Source organism: Gymnodraco acuticeps, unplaced genomic scaffold, assembly GCF_902827175.1.
Source record: "Gymnodraco acuticeps unplaced genomic scaffold, fGymAcu1.1, whole genome shotgun sequence".
Classification (NCBI taxonomy): Eukaryota; Metazoa; Chordata; class Actinopteri; order Perciformes; family Bathydraconidae; genus Gymnodraco; species Gymnodraco acuticeps.
The window spans coordinates 5183602-5201631 of record NW_022990274.1 but is presented as its reverse complement, the minus strand read 5'-3'; the positions used below and the strand labels follow the sequence as shown (position 1 = coordinate 5201631).

The 18030-nt window shown below is 39.9% G+C and overlaps 1 protein-coding gene across 13 annotated transcripts in view; it reads right to left on the bottom strand.

The window, feature by feature from the left end:
- Positions 1-18030, bottom strand: part of obsl1b (obscurin like cytoskeletal adaptor 1b) — a 73021-nt gene that overhangs the window by 36356 nt on the left and 18635 nt on the right. For 10 of the 13 annotated variants that reach the window (XR_004569490.1, XM_034221455.1, XM_034221457.1 and 7 more), the window contains exons 1-9: positions 12971-13261; positions 10335-11441; positions 8881-9150; positions 6521-6781; positions 6068-6379; positions 5721-5987; positions 5245-5520; positions 4794-5069; positions 4259-4534 (exon numbers count right to left, since the gene is read on the bottom strand). Coding sequence is in view for 12 of the 13 variants with exons in the window: in XM_034221455.1 (XP_034077346.1) it covers positions 4259-4534; positions 4794-5069; positions 5245-5520; positions 5721-5987; positions 6068-6379; positions 6521-6781; positions 8881-9150; positions 10335-11337 (2941 nt within the window). In the remaining variant the exon portion in view is untranslated. Of the gene's footprint in view, positions 1-4258; positions 4535-4793; positions 5070-5244; positions 5521-5720; positions 5988-6067; positions 6380-6520; positions 6782-8880; positions 9151-10334; positions 11442-12970; positions 13262-18030 lie in introns of those variants that run through there. The other 3 variants (XM_034221456.1, XM_034221460.1, XM_034221464.1) reach the window with 3 other exon arrangements.

The window sequence follows — 18030 nt, the reverse complement described above, 5'->3', positions numbered from 1 at the left end:
CTGATGTCTACTTCGTCTTCTGATGCCTTCATGTTGAGATGACACTTTGCTTGTACTGTTGTTGCTTGCATGGAATGAGACAAAACCTCTGAATGGTTCGGTATTGATTGTTCCTTTTGAGTGAGGTCATCCAATCCGTCATGCGCAGATTGTTGCAAGTTGTATCCTTTTTTGGTTTGTGCTGTTTCTGCCTCATTATAGTTATACAAGTCCAGTGATTGAGGGGATACAGTGTCTGGAAGGCCACTGAGCTTCTTTGACTTGACAGTTGATGTCTGTAAGGGTCTGTTCAACTCCTCTGATTGGTCAGTTGCAGTCCCTAAGGAGTAACAGGGCGCCTCTAAATGGACAAGTTCAGTTTGTAAGCAATGCAGAAGCTTCTCTGACAGGACTGGCATCTGTATGGATCTACAAAGATCCTCCGATTGGACAGTTGCAGTTTGTGAGGATTTAAAAGGCTTCTCTGTTTGGTCAGTTGCAGTATGTGAAGATTTAGATGGCTCAATAGATTGGACAGTTGCATTGTGTGAGGAGGATTTAGAGGGCTCCTCTGATTGGACATTCGCAGCATTTGAGGATTTAAACGACTCCTTTGGTTTGACAGTTGCAATATAGGAGGATTCAGAATGCCCCTCTGGTTGGACTGTTGTAGTATGTGAGGATTCAAAGGACTCTTCTGGTTCGACAGTTGCAATATGTGAAGATGCATAGGGCTTGTCTGATTGGACGATCGCACTATGTAAGGACTGTAAGGATTCCGTTAATCTGACAGTTCTAGTATGAAAAGATTTAGAGGGCTCAGCTAGTTGGACAGTTGCGGTGTGTAATAATTTAAAAGACTCCTCTGGTTCGACAATTGCAGTGTGTGAACATTGAAATGACTCCTCTGGTTGCAAAACGTTAGTGTGTGAATGTTTATATAGCTTCTCTGGTTGGACAGTTGCATTGTGTGAGCATTCAAAGGGCTCATCTGGCTGCAGAATTGTAGTTTTTAAGGAGTTGCACAACTTTTCCGATTTGACTGTTGAAATATGTTGATGGTTAGTAATGTGTTCTATCTGGGCAGTTGAAGTTTGTTGGGGATTACCCAGTTCTGACTGGACAGTTGGCATCTGTATTGGGCTATGTAGCCCTTTTGACTGGACAGATAGAGTATTGACTGATCCAACAGCTGCAGTTTGTAGAAAATTACAGAACTCATCTGTTCGGACAGCTGTCGGCTTGGAATTATCAAGCTCTTCAGATGGGGCTTTTGCATGCTGAAGATAGTAAATGAAATCCTCACCTTGTGATTCTGTGGGCTTATTAGTGTGATGGTGTGTGTCAGATTGTGTTATTGGTGGCTTTACAGAGTTACAGAAAGCTGGAGATGTTCGTGGATTGCCGTAGAGCTCCTTTGACTGTTTAGTCGTATTCCAGTCAGTCATATATTCATATTTTGACTGAGAAGTTGGTATATGCCTGGAATGTTCTTCATTTGTCTGTGTATCTCCTCTCTCGTCCCAGCTACCAGAATTGCATTTTGAGGACATGCAGTCAACTTCAACAGGATAGGCCTCTTCATTGGACTTCTTTTCTTGGTCAGAAGAGTGCCTTGGCGATGTAGCTATAAGCATTGTGATGTACACAGAGAAAGGTTTTCATTGGTTGATGGTCTCAATACTTCTTCTCATAACAGAATTTTACATCAGTGTTGGTTAGAATGGAGTTATGGGATAATTCATTGCAAAGACAAACAAGAAGATCGACCAGGTTTGGTCTGAGATTGAGTTCCCATGTTTCCCCTTTCAACCGACTCCTAAAACTGGTATACCACCAGTATGTTTACTAAGGTCTTAAAAATCTAAACAATTAATTTACTTTATTGTCTTAGATAAGAGTTCGTTGTCATTGCAACGGTGAGATGTTCGGGCAGCAATGTGAATGAGAGGATCTGGTGATGAATAAGACAAAGATGAACTTAAGAGAGGTTAGCTGCTTGTTCAAGCAAAGATGGCTGTTAAAATGAAGAATTCATTGACAAACAAAACATATGTTAGTATGAAGAGCAGCTACTCAGCTATTTAACACCCACATGTTTGATTAACAGCCAATCACTGCATGAAATGACATGAGATCTGGATTCAATATGAAAAAAGCACTTTTCTAAAGGAAAAAAGATGCAGATGCCTCAAATGATGGAACAATAAAATACACCACTTTTGTTAGTGGTATTTATGTGCTGGGTTAAGATGGATGACTGATGTTGAAATATATCAAATCACCTTTGACATCCACAGTGTATTGGGCAGAGGCATCAGCTATCTCACCAATCCCGTCACCATAGTGACACTGCTCTGCTGTTTGGACAAAGCCAAAAAGAAAACAATGAGCTGGGTGATAGCTTCACGTATGTCACCAAATAATTGATTCTGAATTGTGCAGGTACCATGTGGAACACCACCTTTCAAGTGAACATTGAACTGTGCATCAGCAGATATTTCACAACCAAACCTCCCCCCACCAGACAAGCCATGTAACTGGAGGGGCACTGTTTGGCTGTCTTTCTGTGATTCACAGTCAGCATCCCTTTTTGGGTAGATCTGGGTTCCATCTTTGAACCAACAGGCTTTGGCAATGGGATCAGAAATCTCAAATTGTTGAACAATTTGGCCGTCCACTTCAGCAGACTCTGTCTTCTCAACATCTGGATCAAGCAGATATGTCGGAGGTGACAATACAGACAATCATTTGAGGGATAATTTCAGTGTACATCATTCTAGATGTTAAAAACGTGACTTCAAAGTGATATTGTCAAATCTTTCCCAGATATTAGCACTGCATTCAAACATAGGACAAACAAAAAGCTACACAAAGAGTTAGTCATAACTAAAATTGAAAACACATTTGCAAAATCACCTTGATTGTTTACTATTAATTGGGCAACATCATCTGCTGTTGCACAATAGTATGTTCCAGAGTTTGAAGGATGAGTTGGTTCAATAACAAGGGTCTTCTTGATGCTTCCCATTTCTAAATCAGGCTCATTTTTAGAATCATGTTCTTTGTCCCTCTGCCAAGACTCCAGTAAAGGCGTTTCTGAGGTTTCACATGTTGGTTCAGATGGGCTGGTTGCTTCAAGTGACTGTGTCTCCACAACATCTGGTGAGGGCGCCAACCGCAACGTTGGAGCTGAAGATGATGATTCATATTATAATTGACAGTGCATATTAACACTCTGATAAAGAAAGGGGTTATGGGTTCAGCTTTCCCAAACAGGGAACCAAAGTGTCAAGGAATACAGAGATATGTTCATTTTGTCAGTAGCAGTTAATTTAACCATGTGTTAAGAAACTGTTACAACTTCACACAAAACACTACAAAACACAGACAGACAGACAGACAGACAGACAGACAGACAGACAGACAGACAGACAGACACACAGACAGACAGACAGACAGACAGACAGACAGACAGACAGACAGACAGACAGACAGACAGACAGACAGACAGACAGACAGACAGGCAGACAGACAGACAGACAGACAGACAGACAGACAGACAGACAGACAGACAGACAGACAGACAGACAGACAGACAGACAGACAGACAGACAGACAGACATGCATTTAGTAAGTGTCAGGTGCATCTAGTCATCTAAACGCTCTATGATTTGCATTAAGATTGAATCAATTTAAATTAAAATCACCTTTGATATCCACAGTGAAGTGAAAAGTGTCATCACAGGTTTCACAGCTGTATAGCCCTGAGTGCAATAACTCAGCAGATGGGATAATGAGTTTCCTCAATGTGCCTTTACTCTGTATATCCCAATCATTTTGCAGGGAGAGTTTTACACCATCTTTATACCAGCAGACGGGCACAGTAGAGTCTGCAACCTCACATTCCAGCTCCAAATGTTTGCCCGCTTCAAGTGACTTGGTTCTCTCAACGTCAAAGATAGTAGAGTACGTCACTGGTATAGCTAGCATTGGGAATTCAGGACAGCTAAATAAAACCAAGACTGGGGAAATACCTTGCAAAAATGTGACTGCTGAGCAGAACAAAAGGGGATTTGGAGACTTCATTCAGAGTATAGCAGTCGCAAAACAAATGATTAAAACTAAAAATGACCTAGTCCATTAACAGTTCTTTAAGGTTATGTGCACAAAACAGTATTTCAAACCACATACAGTACAAGCGGGATAATTAGTTGCATCTAGAAAAAAGGATGTGGGGTTATAATATTAACGCACAAGATAAAAAGTGTAAAGTCACCTTTGATCTCCACTTGAAACTCCATGGTATCATCCTTTGTGGTGCATCTGTACACACCAGAGTTGCTCAGCTCTGCAGACTGAACAACTAATGTTCTTGTGTTGCCCTCTGACTGGATTTCTAATCCAGAGTTTGAAATGAGCTGAGTTTCATCCTTGTACCAGCAAACATGGGCCTCAGGATCCGACACCACACACTGGAGTACAATAGGGCAGCCTGCTTCGATCGACCTCGTCCTCATTTCTTCGGGAATTGCTGAGAACTTCACAGGTGGAGCTATAGATATGTTTAGATCTTAAGTCAACCTTATATCAACCTCATGACAGCCCTTAAGACTATTCATACTAATATATTCGATAACTAAATTGCTAACATGCTGTAATGCAGTCAAAGAAAAGGCGACAGCTTAGCTGCACTTCTTATGAGTGTTATGAAGAAAGACAATAGACAACATACAAAAGGGAATCGGAGTTAGTTGCTTTTGCTAAGGATGAGCCTGTTACTGTTTTACATTGCTTAAGGTACAACAAATCACCTTTGATGTCCACACTGAACGAGATGGTGTCACCCTTTGTCTTGCAGCAGTATAATCCAGAATGGAACAATTCTGCTGAATGGACAATCAGTTTTCTTGCCAAGCCTTCAGTTAGAATATCTACTCCAGTTTGAGGATGGAGCTTTGATCCATCTTTATACCAGTGCACTTGGGCAGAAGGATCTGAGAGCTCACAGCTTAAAACAATAGGGTAGCCGATTTCAATGGTTGTGTTCTTCTCACCATCTGGAACTGCTGAAAACCTCACAGGTGGGGCTATGGATATTTACATATTTCAATGGTTCATTCCGTTGTAAATGCCGTACCATTTGATACATCTGACTTAAAAGAAGACTAAATAATTGTTTTCAATAACAAACAAAAATGGGCATACAAATAAAGATGGTAAGTGAAAGACACCAGCATTGTAAAAAAATCTCATTCCACTCACCCTCTACTTCCACATTGAATCTGATGACGTCATCAATGGCATCACAGCAATACACTCCCGAATGTGAGAATTCTGCTGATTGGATGACAATTCTTCTCATGGTACCCTCGGATTGGATATGCAGACCCTCCATTGTTTGTAATTCCACCCCATTCTTGTACCAGTGGACTGGAACTGCAGGGTCTGACAGCTCACAGTAGAGCACAATGGGGTTTCCAATTTCTACAAATTTGTTTCGATCCATTTCTGACATTGGTGAAAACTTGACAAGTGGAGCTGCAAATGTTTTAAAAAACAATGACGTTTTGAGTCTTGTTATTTAGGACAATTAACAGAATGATACAGTACTTTAGTTTCGTTTCACATAGTTGATGCCAAACAATGTTTTCACATTTTTCAAAAGAAAAAACGGAATACATCTGAGGTGTTGCATAATACATACTTATGAACAAATTATGACAGTGACCCATACATACCTTGAATGTACAATGCAGCAGAATCCCGAATGCTATAGGCAATAAATGTGATCTCAGCTCCATTGTCTGTATCACGTACTCCTCGAATGCGAAGAGATTGGTGTGTTCGTGAACGACGCATGGAATATCGTTCATCTTCCGGAAGCTGAGAGCCATTTAAGAACCATGTCCCGATTACTGAAGCAGAGAGCTCAATAGAGAAGAGGGCATCTTGTCCCTCGGGCACCAAGGCATCCTGTAAGGGAGCTTGGATTCTGGCAACTGGAACTGGAAAGAGAATCATGTTTATACATGATTTTAGCAAGCAATATCAATAAACAATGTGATGAATTCACTTAAGCAATTACCCAAATGAACAGCTCTAGGGAATTCCACAGTGTTACTCTTCCCATATTTGTTTACACTGCAGATGCGAAATTGATAATCGGCTTCACATGGTACACTGTCACCAAGGATCTCCACAGAGGTTGCAGAGTCAGTGGTCAGGCACTGTAACCACTCCTGTGAACCAGTGCCCACTTCCTGTCGATCAAGTACATATCCAGATGGAGGGTTCTTTCGGGAGTCTTGAGGAGGAACCCATGAGAGAAGAGCTGCATTGGCACGCTCTGTGTTGATCTGCACACTCACTGGACAACTGGGTGGGCAATGTCTTGCCTCTGAAAAAGAAGAAAACCCATGCTACATCAATGTCTTCTTGGACTGGAATAACTGATGAATGTTGATTAATACCAAAACTAATTAATCAATCTAAATATTTGTTTTGCAAATACTGTATTTGGAATTTTGTAATACCCTACCTTTCACTCTTAGCTGAGAGGATGTCTTGGATCTGCCTACAAGGAAAGTCACAAGGCCAGAGTCTTGGGGCATTGTATTGACAAAAACCAGGATGTGAGTTCGACCAAAGGACTTAAGGATGGTCTGATGTGTCTCACGTAGCTCTAGGGCATCTTTGTACCAATGTATGTCCATTTCTTCATTCTCCACTTCAACACAAAAGGCAGCATTTTCGCCTTCCAATACATCCACTTTTCTTGGAAGCTTCCGCAAAATTGTCCCTGCAAGAAAACACGTAGAAAGTGAGTGACTTCTTAGCATATTAACATATATAGGATATTGGTTACACTACAAACAAAACAACAATATACTGTATGTCATTTGACTGTCGGAACAACACATCGTCGGGACATCATTTTTAAGTGATTCCCAAAATCATCTTGAATCGGCATTGTTAAAAACAACTTTAAATAGTTAATATAAAGTGACCTTCATTATCATGGTTAAATAAGAAACTACTGTGTTAGGGTTCAGGAATGATTTTGGTCATAGTTAAAAGAAACACTGTTGACATGTCTTTTGACATGTCTAACAACTTTCATCTCCTCTACTTTGCTGCACAGTTTCTCACTTGAACATACACATTTGTTGTTTCCTAAACAACTGATGCCGTCATTTTTCTTGGAAGAAGAGTCATAATTGACTTGGACCTTTTTAATATAGTGTTTGCTAAATGGCACTGTTTAAAACAAGCATTAAATGTAACACCAAACACACAATGAGTGGTTCCCCAAGTTACCTGACAAAAATTAAGACACAGACTTTATGTTCACTGCCAATCAGAGCCGTCCCGACCCATTAAGCGACATAAGCGGCCGCTTAGGGCCCCGCAGCCACTAAGGGGCCCCCAAGCAAAAAATAAATAAATGAAAAAAATAAATAAATCTCAGTACACCGTCGCCGTGATAAGTATGTTTAATTAATTTTGTTAATATGCCTTGATTGCCTAATCTCAAAGTCATGTATTATATTATTGAGTCAATAATATAATACATTAACCGTGCTTTACCTGAACCTCATCATGACACAAGAGAGGACAGCAGGATTGTAATTTCCCGTGTTCAGTGAATGCAACAGAAGCAAGACACCAGACCAACCTGAGAGTTGAATGGAAATAAACATGTCTTATTGGCTGACAGGTACCTATCCTGTGAGCTGTGACAATGTTTAAAATAAACTGTCAGTCGGACTCAGAGTTTTTGAAGATGGCATAAGAACACTTTTTCTTAAAAAAGACGAAAATTATCAAGTGGTGTCTCACACAACAACCCCAGAGCCACAGGTAAAAAATGTCAGTCAACTTCCAAGTTATGCGAACATGTAAGCAAAGCATAAATTACAGCTACGTTGACGTAACTTTGAATCGCGGGGGTAAGCTAAACCGTTAACAAGTAGCTATAGCTAGCCAGATATATTAAATAAACACTTTGTCATACACAGAGTTGGGTGTAACGCGTTACAAAGTAACGCATTACTGTTTTTTTATTTGCAGCAGTAAATGTGACTGTTTGGCCACTGACGTTGCCATAACAATGCCTGCATTTAAAAGTGCAACCTCTTTTTGTGACAGATTTTTGCAAGAAATTATAATTCTTCTGAATGATATTCCTATTGACAGCTAGTTTCTATGTGAACATTATGAGATGGACAGCCAGAGAGAATAAATGAAAAACAGTTATGAAATACTATATGACAAAACAAGAAAACAGCTTAAAAGGGGAGTGATTTGTAAAATATCCATAAAGAAAAATCTGTTTACAGTTCTGTTTCATATGGGTGTTGAGAGATGTATCCATAGATCCCTTAATGTTGCTCTCAAAGTGCACCAGATTGATGCTTTTAACTTCAATATTTAAAAAAAAAATCTTCCCGGGGGAGCATGCCCCCGGACACCCCTATAGGAGGTGAGGACCCCCTAGACGAGGTTAGGTCCACGGTGTTTACATGCTTATTTATACAATATGTGTGCTTATGCTAACATCATAAGACAAAAGTTGGTTCCGTGTTGTGTGTAGTGAGAATGCGCTAGAGTGAGGGGGGCCCCCAAGCCAAAGCTCGCTTAGGGCCCCCAAAAGTCTAGGGCCGGCCCTGCTGCCAATACAATTGTCATCTTAAAATATGTACTTTGTCTCTTAGGTGCAAGACAAGCTAGGAGGAGGGAGATAAAAGGAATGAAACTGGATAACTGGAGGGTAGTGCAGGTTTTTTGTCCCAGAACTGATAAACTTTGTTTCTGATCATCCTAAGAATACATGTAACTGTCTCCTAAAAACAATATCGTAAAGTACCACAGTTATTTGATTTTATCAACCTGATTTACCTTTTACTGCTACCTCTGCAATGCTTCTGCCCCCATCTGGCATCTCACAGAGGTAGATCCCATCATCGTCAACATCAATGTCACGGATAGTTAGTCGCCGTTTTGTTCCCCACTCCTCCATTCCATATTTGGCCCCTGGCTGCAGTCGTCTATCCTCCAGATACCATGTGATGGAAACAGAGTCCTCTGGAACTTCACACTCGAGAACAGCCAAATCTCGTTCCCATACTTCTAGATCAATGAGAGGCTGCTTAAACCTCACAGGCGGCTCTGTCAACAAAAAGGAGGAAACAAACGTTTTAATAGGCTTATATCACATCTCCTAATTAAAAATGTGAAAAAAAAGGAAATCTAGTTTAAGATGTTCCTATTTACTTCTAATCATAAAGACACATTTGTGTTACTTGATCTTTATAAATTCCTCAGGTAAGACGACCCTCCGAAAACACAGCACATCATCTATGCGCTTTTAGTTCAGTGTAAATTTAAATATAATTGGCAGTAAATTCCAATGAAGCAAACACAATTGGCAAAATCATGAGACAAGTGGCTCATTTAGTTGAGGAATGATAAGGTCATTAACACATAGGGTGTTAGATAGGAAATAAAGTGTTTGTCACCGACACCACCAGACGGTACCAGACAGTTGTAAACAGAATGTGGACTGTATTTAGTAGTCTGTGTGGAAAGCGCTACATTTTCTCAATGATTTAGTCTAATCAAACACATAGACAATAAATACATTGCCTTCAAATCTACTCACTAACCACCACTGATATCCTTTCCCAATATTAAAGTGTATGTCTGACTGACACAGTACAATACTCTCTGTTGGTGCCATGAGTTTGGACTTCTCTGGCCATGTGAGAAACATGATCCCCTTCCCAAAGACTTCGATCACATGGACGCACCCCTTTCAAAAGCTAAGTGGCATTGCAGACATCATACTGCCTTTGGAATCCACCTCAAGCTGATGAACTTTGCCTGTTTAGATATTTCCCAGGTTGAATTTCATATTATTATTACTCCACTGAACCAGGATTGAATTACATTTACGCAGTTGGATATTATTTTACCACTGATTATGTGAAGCTCACTGGCCTGCGGATCTGCATTTTTTTTTTGTGTGGCTCAACTGGATGACAATACCAGCCATATACTTCACATTTCTCTTATCATTATCAGTAGAAAAAAATAGCAGTTTTTTAAAGCATCACATTACCGCCATAAAACATTTTCAGCATTTCATTTTGCCTTCTCTGTCTGGCCCTACCCCAATAAATGATCTCAGAGTACATCTTTGGAGATATCTCACTGACATCATTCTAGCATCACATGGATAGAAATCTGATCCAAGAACACACCACACCCTCCCTCACTCCTTTACTCATGCAGCTTTTAAGTTTGCCTACATTAAAAAAGATTCTAACTTAATGAAAATGATCTTGACTTACCCTTTACAGAGAGATGTACGGCACTGAGGGTTTGCCCGGCAGTATTTGATGCAGCACAAACATAAACTCCATTATCCTTCTGCTTACAGTACAGAACCTTAAGTGTGAAGTATCCTTCTCTGTCCTCGTATAACAAATAACGCCTTCCAGACAGTATCAGTCTGCCGTCTTTCCTCCAAATGATTTCTGGTTTGGGTTTCCCAGTCACAAAGCAGCGAAATTTGGCATGTTTACCCTCTGTCACTGCAAACATTTTGACTTTAGTTGACATTGTGTCGTCTTTGAGCCGGTTTGGCAATTGTCTCCTCTGTTTTCCTTGGTGAGCTTTCCAGTGGCCATTTGTGTAGCTATTTCGATTTCCCTCGTCCTCATGTCCTGGGCCTGCATCAACCAGCAACACAGCTCCTGCCAACGCTTCTCCAAACTCATTCCTGGCTTTGCACGTATATACACCACCGTCTGGAGCGCGAGTCTTAAAGATCTTGAGCTGGAACCATCCACCGTCCTGGAAGCCCACACTGAAATGTGTGCTTTCAAATATTTCATTGAGTTTTCTCCCATCCTTTTCCCAGACAACGTCTGGTCGTGGGTTTCCCCAGAGCTTACAAGAGAAAACTGCATCTTCCCCACGGCCGGCGCGAGTAGAGAGGGGCTTGATGAGGAATCGTGGCTTATTTTCCTCTCGTAACTCCAATTCTTGTGCTTCACCCTCCACCTTTAATGTGGCCGCTGCATATGTTTCCCCAATGCTGTTCTTTGCTTTGCATATGTACTGACCACTATCCTCTATGGTTACAGCTGAAATGATGAGATTGTAAACATTTCCGTCCTCAAATATCCTGTATCGCCCCTGTGGTTCAATCTTTTCATTGTTTCTCTCCCAGATGACTGCAGGCCTTGGATCACCACCAATTTGACACTTTAGGACTGCATCAGTTCCAGTTTGGACCACAACAGGTCTTGGATAGGCGAAGAAACGCGGTGCACCGCCAAATACATCCATTTCTACTTTGTTGTCAGCTTTACTACGCCTTTAGCAGTCCAGGTGAGTAATAGGTGGTAGTTATTCTCTGGGGGAAGACGGTCCAACTTTTGCACTGCACATTTCTAAAAAAAAAGAAATAACAGATGGGTTACTTTAATATCGAAGGGCTCATGAGATTTAAATGAGAAAATGTAAACAATAAAACTAAATTGTAATTTGTTTTAGAAATGTAACTATAATTCAACGGTATGATTAATCGGATAAAGTATGCAATACAGTTATACTTTGAGACTTCCTGTATAAAGAAAATTAACCCTAATGGACAACCCCTGAGCCTCCTTTACGAGCATCTGTTTCAGTGCAAACGGATGGTATGAATATTAGGGCTAATTGAATTAGATCTGTCTGCATGAGAGAAAAACATAGACGAGCAGTGAGAGGGGGGAAAGCCTAGTCCTATTGCAACAGCAGCCACAACACATAGCAAGTACAGCTGGTGCTGTATTTCAATGGGAACGTGCTTAATATAGTATGCCCTAAATAAAGACCTGCGATGGAGTGTGTGTCAGGTATCACAAAGAAGGTTCTGAAACCCGCATGCTCACACAAACACAGGCCGAAATGACAGTCTACCACCCCAGAGGCCTTGTAGCCAAAATATGTTGAGCATATGTCACTGTTAAAATGATCTTAATTAAAAAAATATTAAAATGTTAACACTGAAGTTCAAAGATACATTTCTTTAAAAGACCCCTAATCACATTTATGTTGACAGCTATTTCTGTCCTCATATTTAAAAAAATAAATATAATTTAGAAAATCCTACTGTCAGGTAAGAAGGCTTCCTGTTGACTATTGTGTAATCTCAATTTGAAAGTTTCCTTGGAGAGCCTCTCAACTTGGAAAAATATAAGTAAACTGAGTTTTAGTGTTTTAGGACAGACCCCCTAGAGTGTTGTAACGTAGTCCTCTTGGATGCAGGGAACAAGGATTCAATTCTTTAAAAATGTAATCTTAGGATGTTTATGAAGCCACTTAATTGTTCATCGTATACTATTAAATTAAGTTTATTTTGAAGGATTTTTCACTTAAACAATATATTAATGTTCATTTGTTAATAAAATACGATTCTTATTCAAGTGAAACCACCCTACTCTTGGTCAAATAAATACTGGAAAATTGAGCAATAGTTTCTTGTATTTTTGACAATTATAAAGAACTGTCATATCATCTTTATGTGTTATGCATGCAGACTCAAAATGAAATAAAGCTATTATTTCTTTATAGTTTGTTCAGCTTACCCTAAACTTTGTAGGTATGTACAATATAGGTAACATTGAATTTAATATAGTATTGATTAACCTAACACCGTTTGTTAACTTAAAATTGAACTGAATATTGAAAACATTGTTTATCAATCTTGAATATTATATTCATCTTAATTCGATCTTTACAATTGCTACTTAAAAACAGTTTTTCACAGAGCAAACGGTTTAATTAGCACAGTTTAGACATTGTGTTGAAAGTGTCTTCAATATTCCCTCCGGAGGTTTAAAGAGAGGAGATTAACCCCTGTGTTTACTTGTCTGATTTAATTGGAATGACCTCTGCCCCTTGTGAAGCTGTGCCGTGTATCCCTCACATGACCTACCTCGCTTCAGTCGCCAGGAACGACCGTCAACATACATTCCTCACTTGCAATCTCTCTTCTAGGTAAGAAGCAATGCCACCTTTCTCCTGAAGGTTGAGTAATGTCCCAAGTTGACTTCAGATTCAGAAACATGCTCTCCTCAAGGGTCCCAAGTTGTACTCCAGGTCATCTTCATCGACGTGTGCCAGTAGGAGGAACAGAAAAGAGAACTTCAGTATACACACAAGCTTTCTGTTGAACAACTTCAGTGTTCCCCCAATCTCTGTCGTTGAAGCCTTAGACACCCCAAGTGTCATTGTTCGTGGAATACCGTTAAATGCTTTTGCAGCTGCTGCTGTCCCCTAAAAATACTGGCTGCCTCGATGACAGCAGTGAAGATAAGCCAGGCACTTCCATTCACTTGCCAGCAGGGGCTAAAGATAGTTCAGGTGGCCAGTGCATGGCAGGCTGCTTAGCTTACTTGAGGCTTTGCAATACATTCCAAGGAAAAAAACACACTTCTAGTCTCCAAATATTTTAAAGCTCATCTTTAATAAGTTTTCAACATTTGGTCAATCCATAAATTGTTCAAAATGTACATTGTCTAAAAGTGAGAAAAGTGAGAAAGCAAGTGTTTTTGAAACAGAGATTGTAAACTGGATAGATATGGCTGACCTTATGGTGCATTCTCATTAGGGTTGTAGATATTACCAGATACTGAAAAGCTCAGAAGAATAGCAAAAAAGCAGCCTCCTACAATTATCAGCTGATCTTGTTTCATGATTCTTGAAGACCATTTCTATATTTATTGGCATGTAAAGTTCCAAAATAAGTCCAGCCTCGTATAACTGATTAATTACGAGGAAAAACTCATTGGTGATTTTTCAAGGTTAATGTCGTGCCTAGAAGGATCTTTTTTTAATAAGCTGCAGTCAAGTTATTAAACCACTGAGTTTTAATCAAACCAAAGAGTTTATTGACAGTATGTAATGTATAGGGTCAAGGGGCCAACATGGGTTTTGTATTTCTCAATCCAGTATCAGTGTTATGCAGTATGACCTGACTTTTCCGTCTTTTGCCGGAGCCAACGGGCAGTGTTTGATCCTGTGCCTTGTGGTGAGGGGCTTGTACAACACGTGGACCTGGGTGTGAGTCTGTTGTGTGCGAGTGAGTCTCAGCGTGGGCTGCGGTGTCCCTTCAGCTGTTTAGTGGCTCCACAGCCCCACAGCCCCCTTTTCCTGATTTCAGCTGTTGGAAGTAATCCGATATAACTCAGACCCTGAAGCTGGTTATGAAACGTTTTGTGACAACGACTGAGCAACAACTTAAAGAGTTGTTATTTTCTCAGAACATTGCATATCCCGAACTAAAAACCAAATTCAAGCTATCATAAGAGCAGTAAATCATTGGACTTGGAAATGGTGTGAAGCTTTTAAATGTGAAAAGTGTCGACAGGATCAGCAAAACGACCTGGTTACGAACACTGTTCCATCAACAAAGACTCTGCCAAGTAAATACAGCGGGTTCAATCCGGCCACCAGGATCTGGACCATTTAGCAGCACAGTCTGTTGGAGCTTGTGAATTTATATGGAAGGGATCAATAAGTGTGTCAAGGTTGCTGGAAGAACAGAGGCAATATGACATGTTAGTGCTTTGCCATTCAAGATCTAACAATGCCAACATATTTCTATACTTCAAAAGTGTTTTGAAAGTCCGCTCAAACTGACCTATTCTATTTTGTATTTCTAAAGCCCGGTTGTCCATTTAAGAACAAAGTAATGAATTCATAGTTGGACTCTTCAACCAATTGAGGCAAGTATTCTTGTAAATATTAAAGGTGGGGTAGGTAATTTCAGAGAAACCAGCTCGAGTGCGCTAGAATTTGAAAATACACAACCGGAAAAAATCTGCCACTTCCTTACAGAGCCCCTCCTCCAACACACACGAACGCGCACATGACCAATGAGGGCACGAGATAAGTTTGTGCACAGATGGAAGGCTGACAGGCAGGTAGGCCATCCAGTTACTTTAGCCGGGCCTGCTCAGCTGATTGGTCTTGCTTTTTACAGTAGCTACTACGGCTTCCACAGATGACATTTTTTATGGATTTTCAAACTTACCTACCCCACCTTTAAGTTATATGTCAGATGAGTACTTTAAGGAAATATATATATATTTATAAAACGGACAAGTCAAATCAAGCAATCTGATTGGTTCTTAGCCGTGATATACTGATCGTATACCACGGGTAGAATTGTAAGTTACTTTTCACAACATGTCAGTATCCCTCCGCGCCTGAGAAAAATAGTATACAGTTGGTTTTCAAACTGGAACAAGAAAGCAGCGCAGAAGTAACGGGGCAGAAACCCTCCTTTTTACGCAGCGGTCCAGACATAGACATCAAACGGCAAAACATATTCAGTGTGCAGTTACTTTGGCATTAGGGCAGGGATATCTAGATACTTTCCAAGGTTTGACATAATGAATTGTGCTACTTTTAAAGCAAGCAACGATGTTTTCAAATCTGTAATCAAAGAGGTCCGCAAAAACGCTATCGACCAATCAGATTGCTTGATTTGACTTGTCAGTTTTATAAATATATTTACATTTATTCCGTTACGAAACAAACTTACAAAGCATAAGATGGAAACATTTAAGATTAACTTCAACCTCCGGGGGGGTCTTACTATGGAGGAGTGGATTGAGCAGTGCCTATCTCCAGAAAAAAAAAGCACCTAAACGACGACATGCAGAGCTACGTGAAGAGCAGGTAGACCAACTGGAAAAGTACCACCATTCAAAAGCACAGACCCTTTTTACAAGGTTTAATCAATAACGTTTATATGAGGTATCCATATTATTTCATGCTTTTCTAGCTTTCCTATCATTTTGTATTTCAAGTTATCAATTAGTATATATATTGACTACATCATTTATCAATAAATAAGTTGTAATGTTACTTTTAATACCCTATGATCATGTACTGTAGGCCTACTGTAAGTCTTCCGGCATCCTGTAGGAAAGGACATAACCATTAGCATGACTACAGCTGTGACACATTGCTCCTCAGATGATAATAACTGAAGTTATGTTTTCATTATAGAGCTACAGTTGGCAATATATAATATTGGAAAGAGTCCCGCCTTGCAACATAGCATTTAACTGAAAATGTTGCCTTTCTTTTCCCTGACATTGGAATGTGAGCTAGGTAGACCTCCACAGATCTGAGGACTTGTTCAGACAGCAGCCTGCACACAGAGCCGCTAATGCAGCATGGAGCCAGAGCACTTAAACCAACACCTCCACCTGTGAGGCCAAACTCACCTTACTCACTCCAAGGATATAACTGGTTCATTTAAGTACAGTTACATTGTTGAAACCACGTGTTAAATTACCAGTACACAAACAGTACATGTCAGTGCTTCTGCGTAGAACTGCGGCATCAAGTCGTTTTTGTGGTTTGTGGCAAACAACTGAGATTAATATATATAACAGTGCTTACTTTTAGCTTCGTCCTCTTTTTCTTTCTGTCCTGGTTAGGTGTATCTGACCTAAAAACATTCAAATCCATCTGAAAGACTAACAACACACTTTTTCAGGATTTTTAACAAGGTGGGGTTTTAGCATAATTATTGCTGTTATTTTTTTCAGCATCACAAACTCCACACAGATGCGGGAAGACGTGACACAGAGAGATACAACCAAGTTCCCTCAACAGTGTATACTGTAGTGGGACAGCAGTGCATTTACAAATCATAAAAGACTAAGCAAATGTTTCCTCTGCAGAAAAGAACACCATCTGCGCCTTCTGGTGGTCACCTTGTGTAAGTGCAACTTGCCACAGCAGATATTTATGCTTTTCTGGGCAAATACTAAAAACAATGCTCCTACACTTCTCACTTATTGTTTGCAACTTTTTTATTGTGCATATTTTTTGATATATTTTTCTCATACATTTTTGCTAACATCATTTACATTCTGCATTTGAGTTGCTTAGTGGGTTATCTTACAGGAAATGATGTTACAGGTTTGATTGTTTACTGATGTTGCATGTTTAGCTCTGCTAGTACAATCATACATAACAATAGCATAGAAGTCCATGTTTTACATTGCTAAAGAAACCTCTTCCTGATGAAGGCCTCACCTTTCTCTTACCTCTCAGCAAGATAAAGCAGAGTAAATAAGGCTGCACTGAAACCACACGTGGTCATTATCTTGTCAAGTCCGTTCTTGTGAGCACACTACAGCTTGAGAGGGTATTGACTGTGTAAACTTTGTATGAATAACAGAAGACTTTCCGGTGGAAAAGTCATGTTTGCACAGCTCAGGTATAGTTTTTCACCTATTCACATCCTCTCCAGCTTCTGACAGTGGAGGGGCATAACCCCGGGTGTGTCAGGTTTGTCACCAGAGACACGAGCTGTCTGTTCTCTCGTCTCATCAATGTGAGAACCAAAGGAAAGAGGCTGAAATATTTCCCTTCATACCCTTACCTGAGACATTATGGGAAAAACTACTAGCAACACTATAGTAATGTTAAGACATTTTTGATGGGTAGGTGAACTAAATATGGTGACACATTATTATTGAAGCCATGTTATGATATTTGTACTTTAGAGATTAAGGTACAACAATGCCCTCTTCCCGCAGATTTGTGTTATGCCGGCAAAACTTAAACATCCGGCTTCAAAGCAAGGGACAATCTTGCCTTTACCAATCTTCATTTCTATAAGAAATTGCATATTTGAGCTAACTAACTGTTGAATGAGACTCACCTGTCAGTTGTTGTATCCATCTATTCATCAGCTTGTTTTATTTATTTTTCTTGTGTCTAAAATGATACCATACAGTAGTTTTACAGCAAAAGAACATACTATGATATATTTTTATTTTAATAAACATCTAGGAATTCCGTATGGTTGACGAGTTTGTTTCGAATTTTTGGTGTACCTTTTTTTTCTTGTTTCTATTTTGCTGAATTTTCTTTACCTGTTCCATTGTGATTGTTTGATTGAGTTTTCCCCAAAAAGAAATAAAAACGGAAATACTGGACCTGTGAGTCATGTTTGACCTCACATAA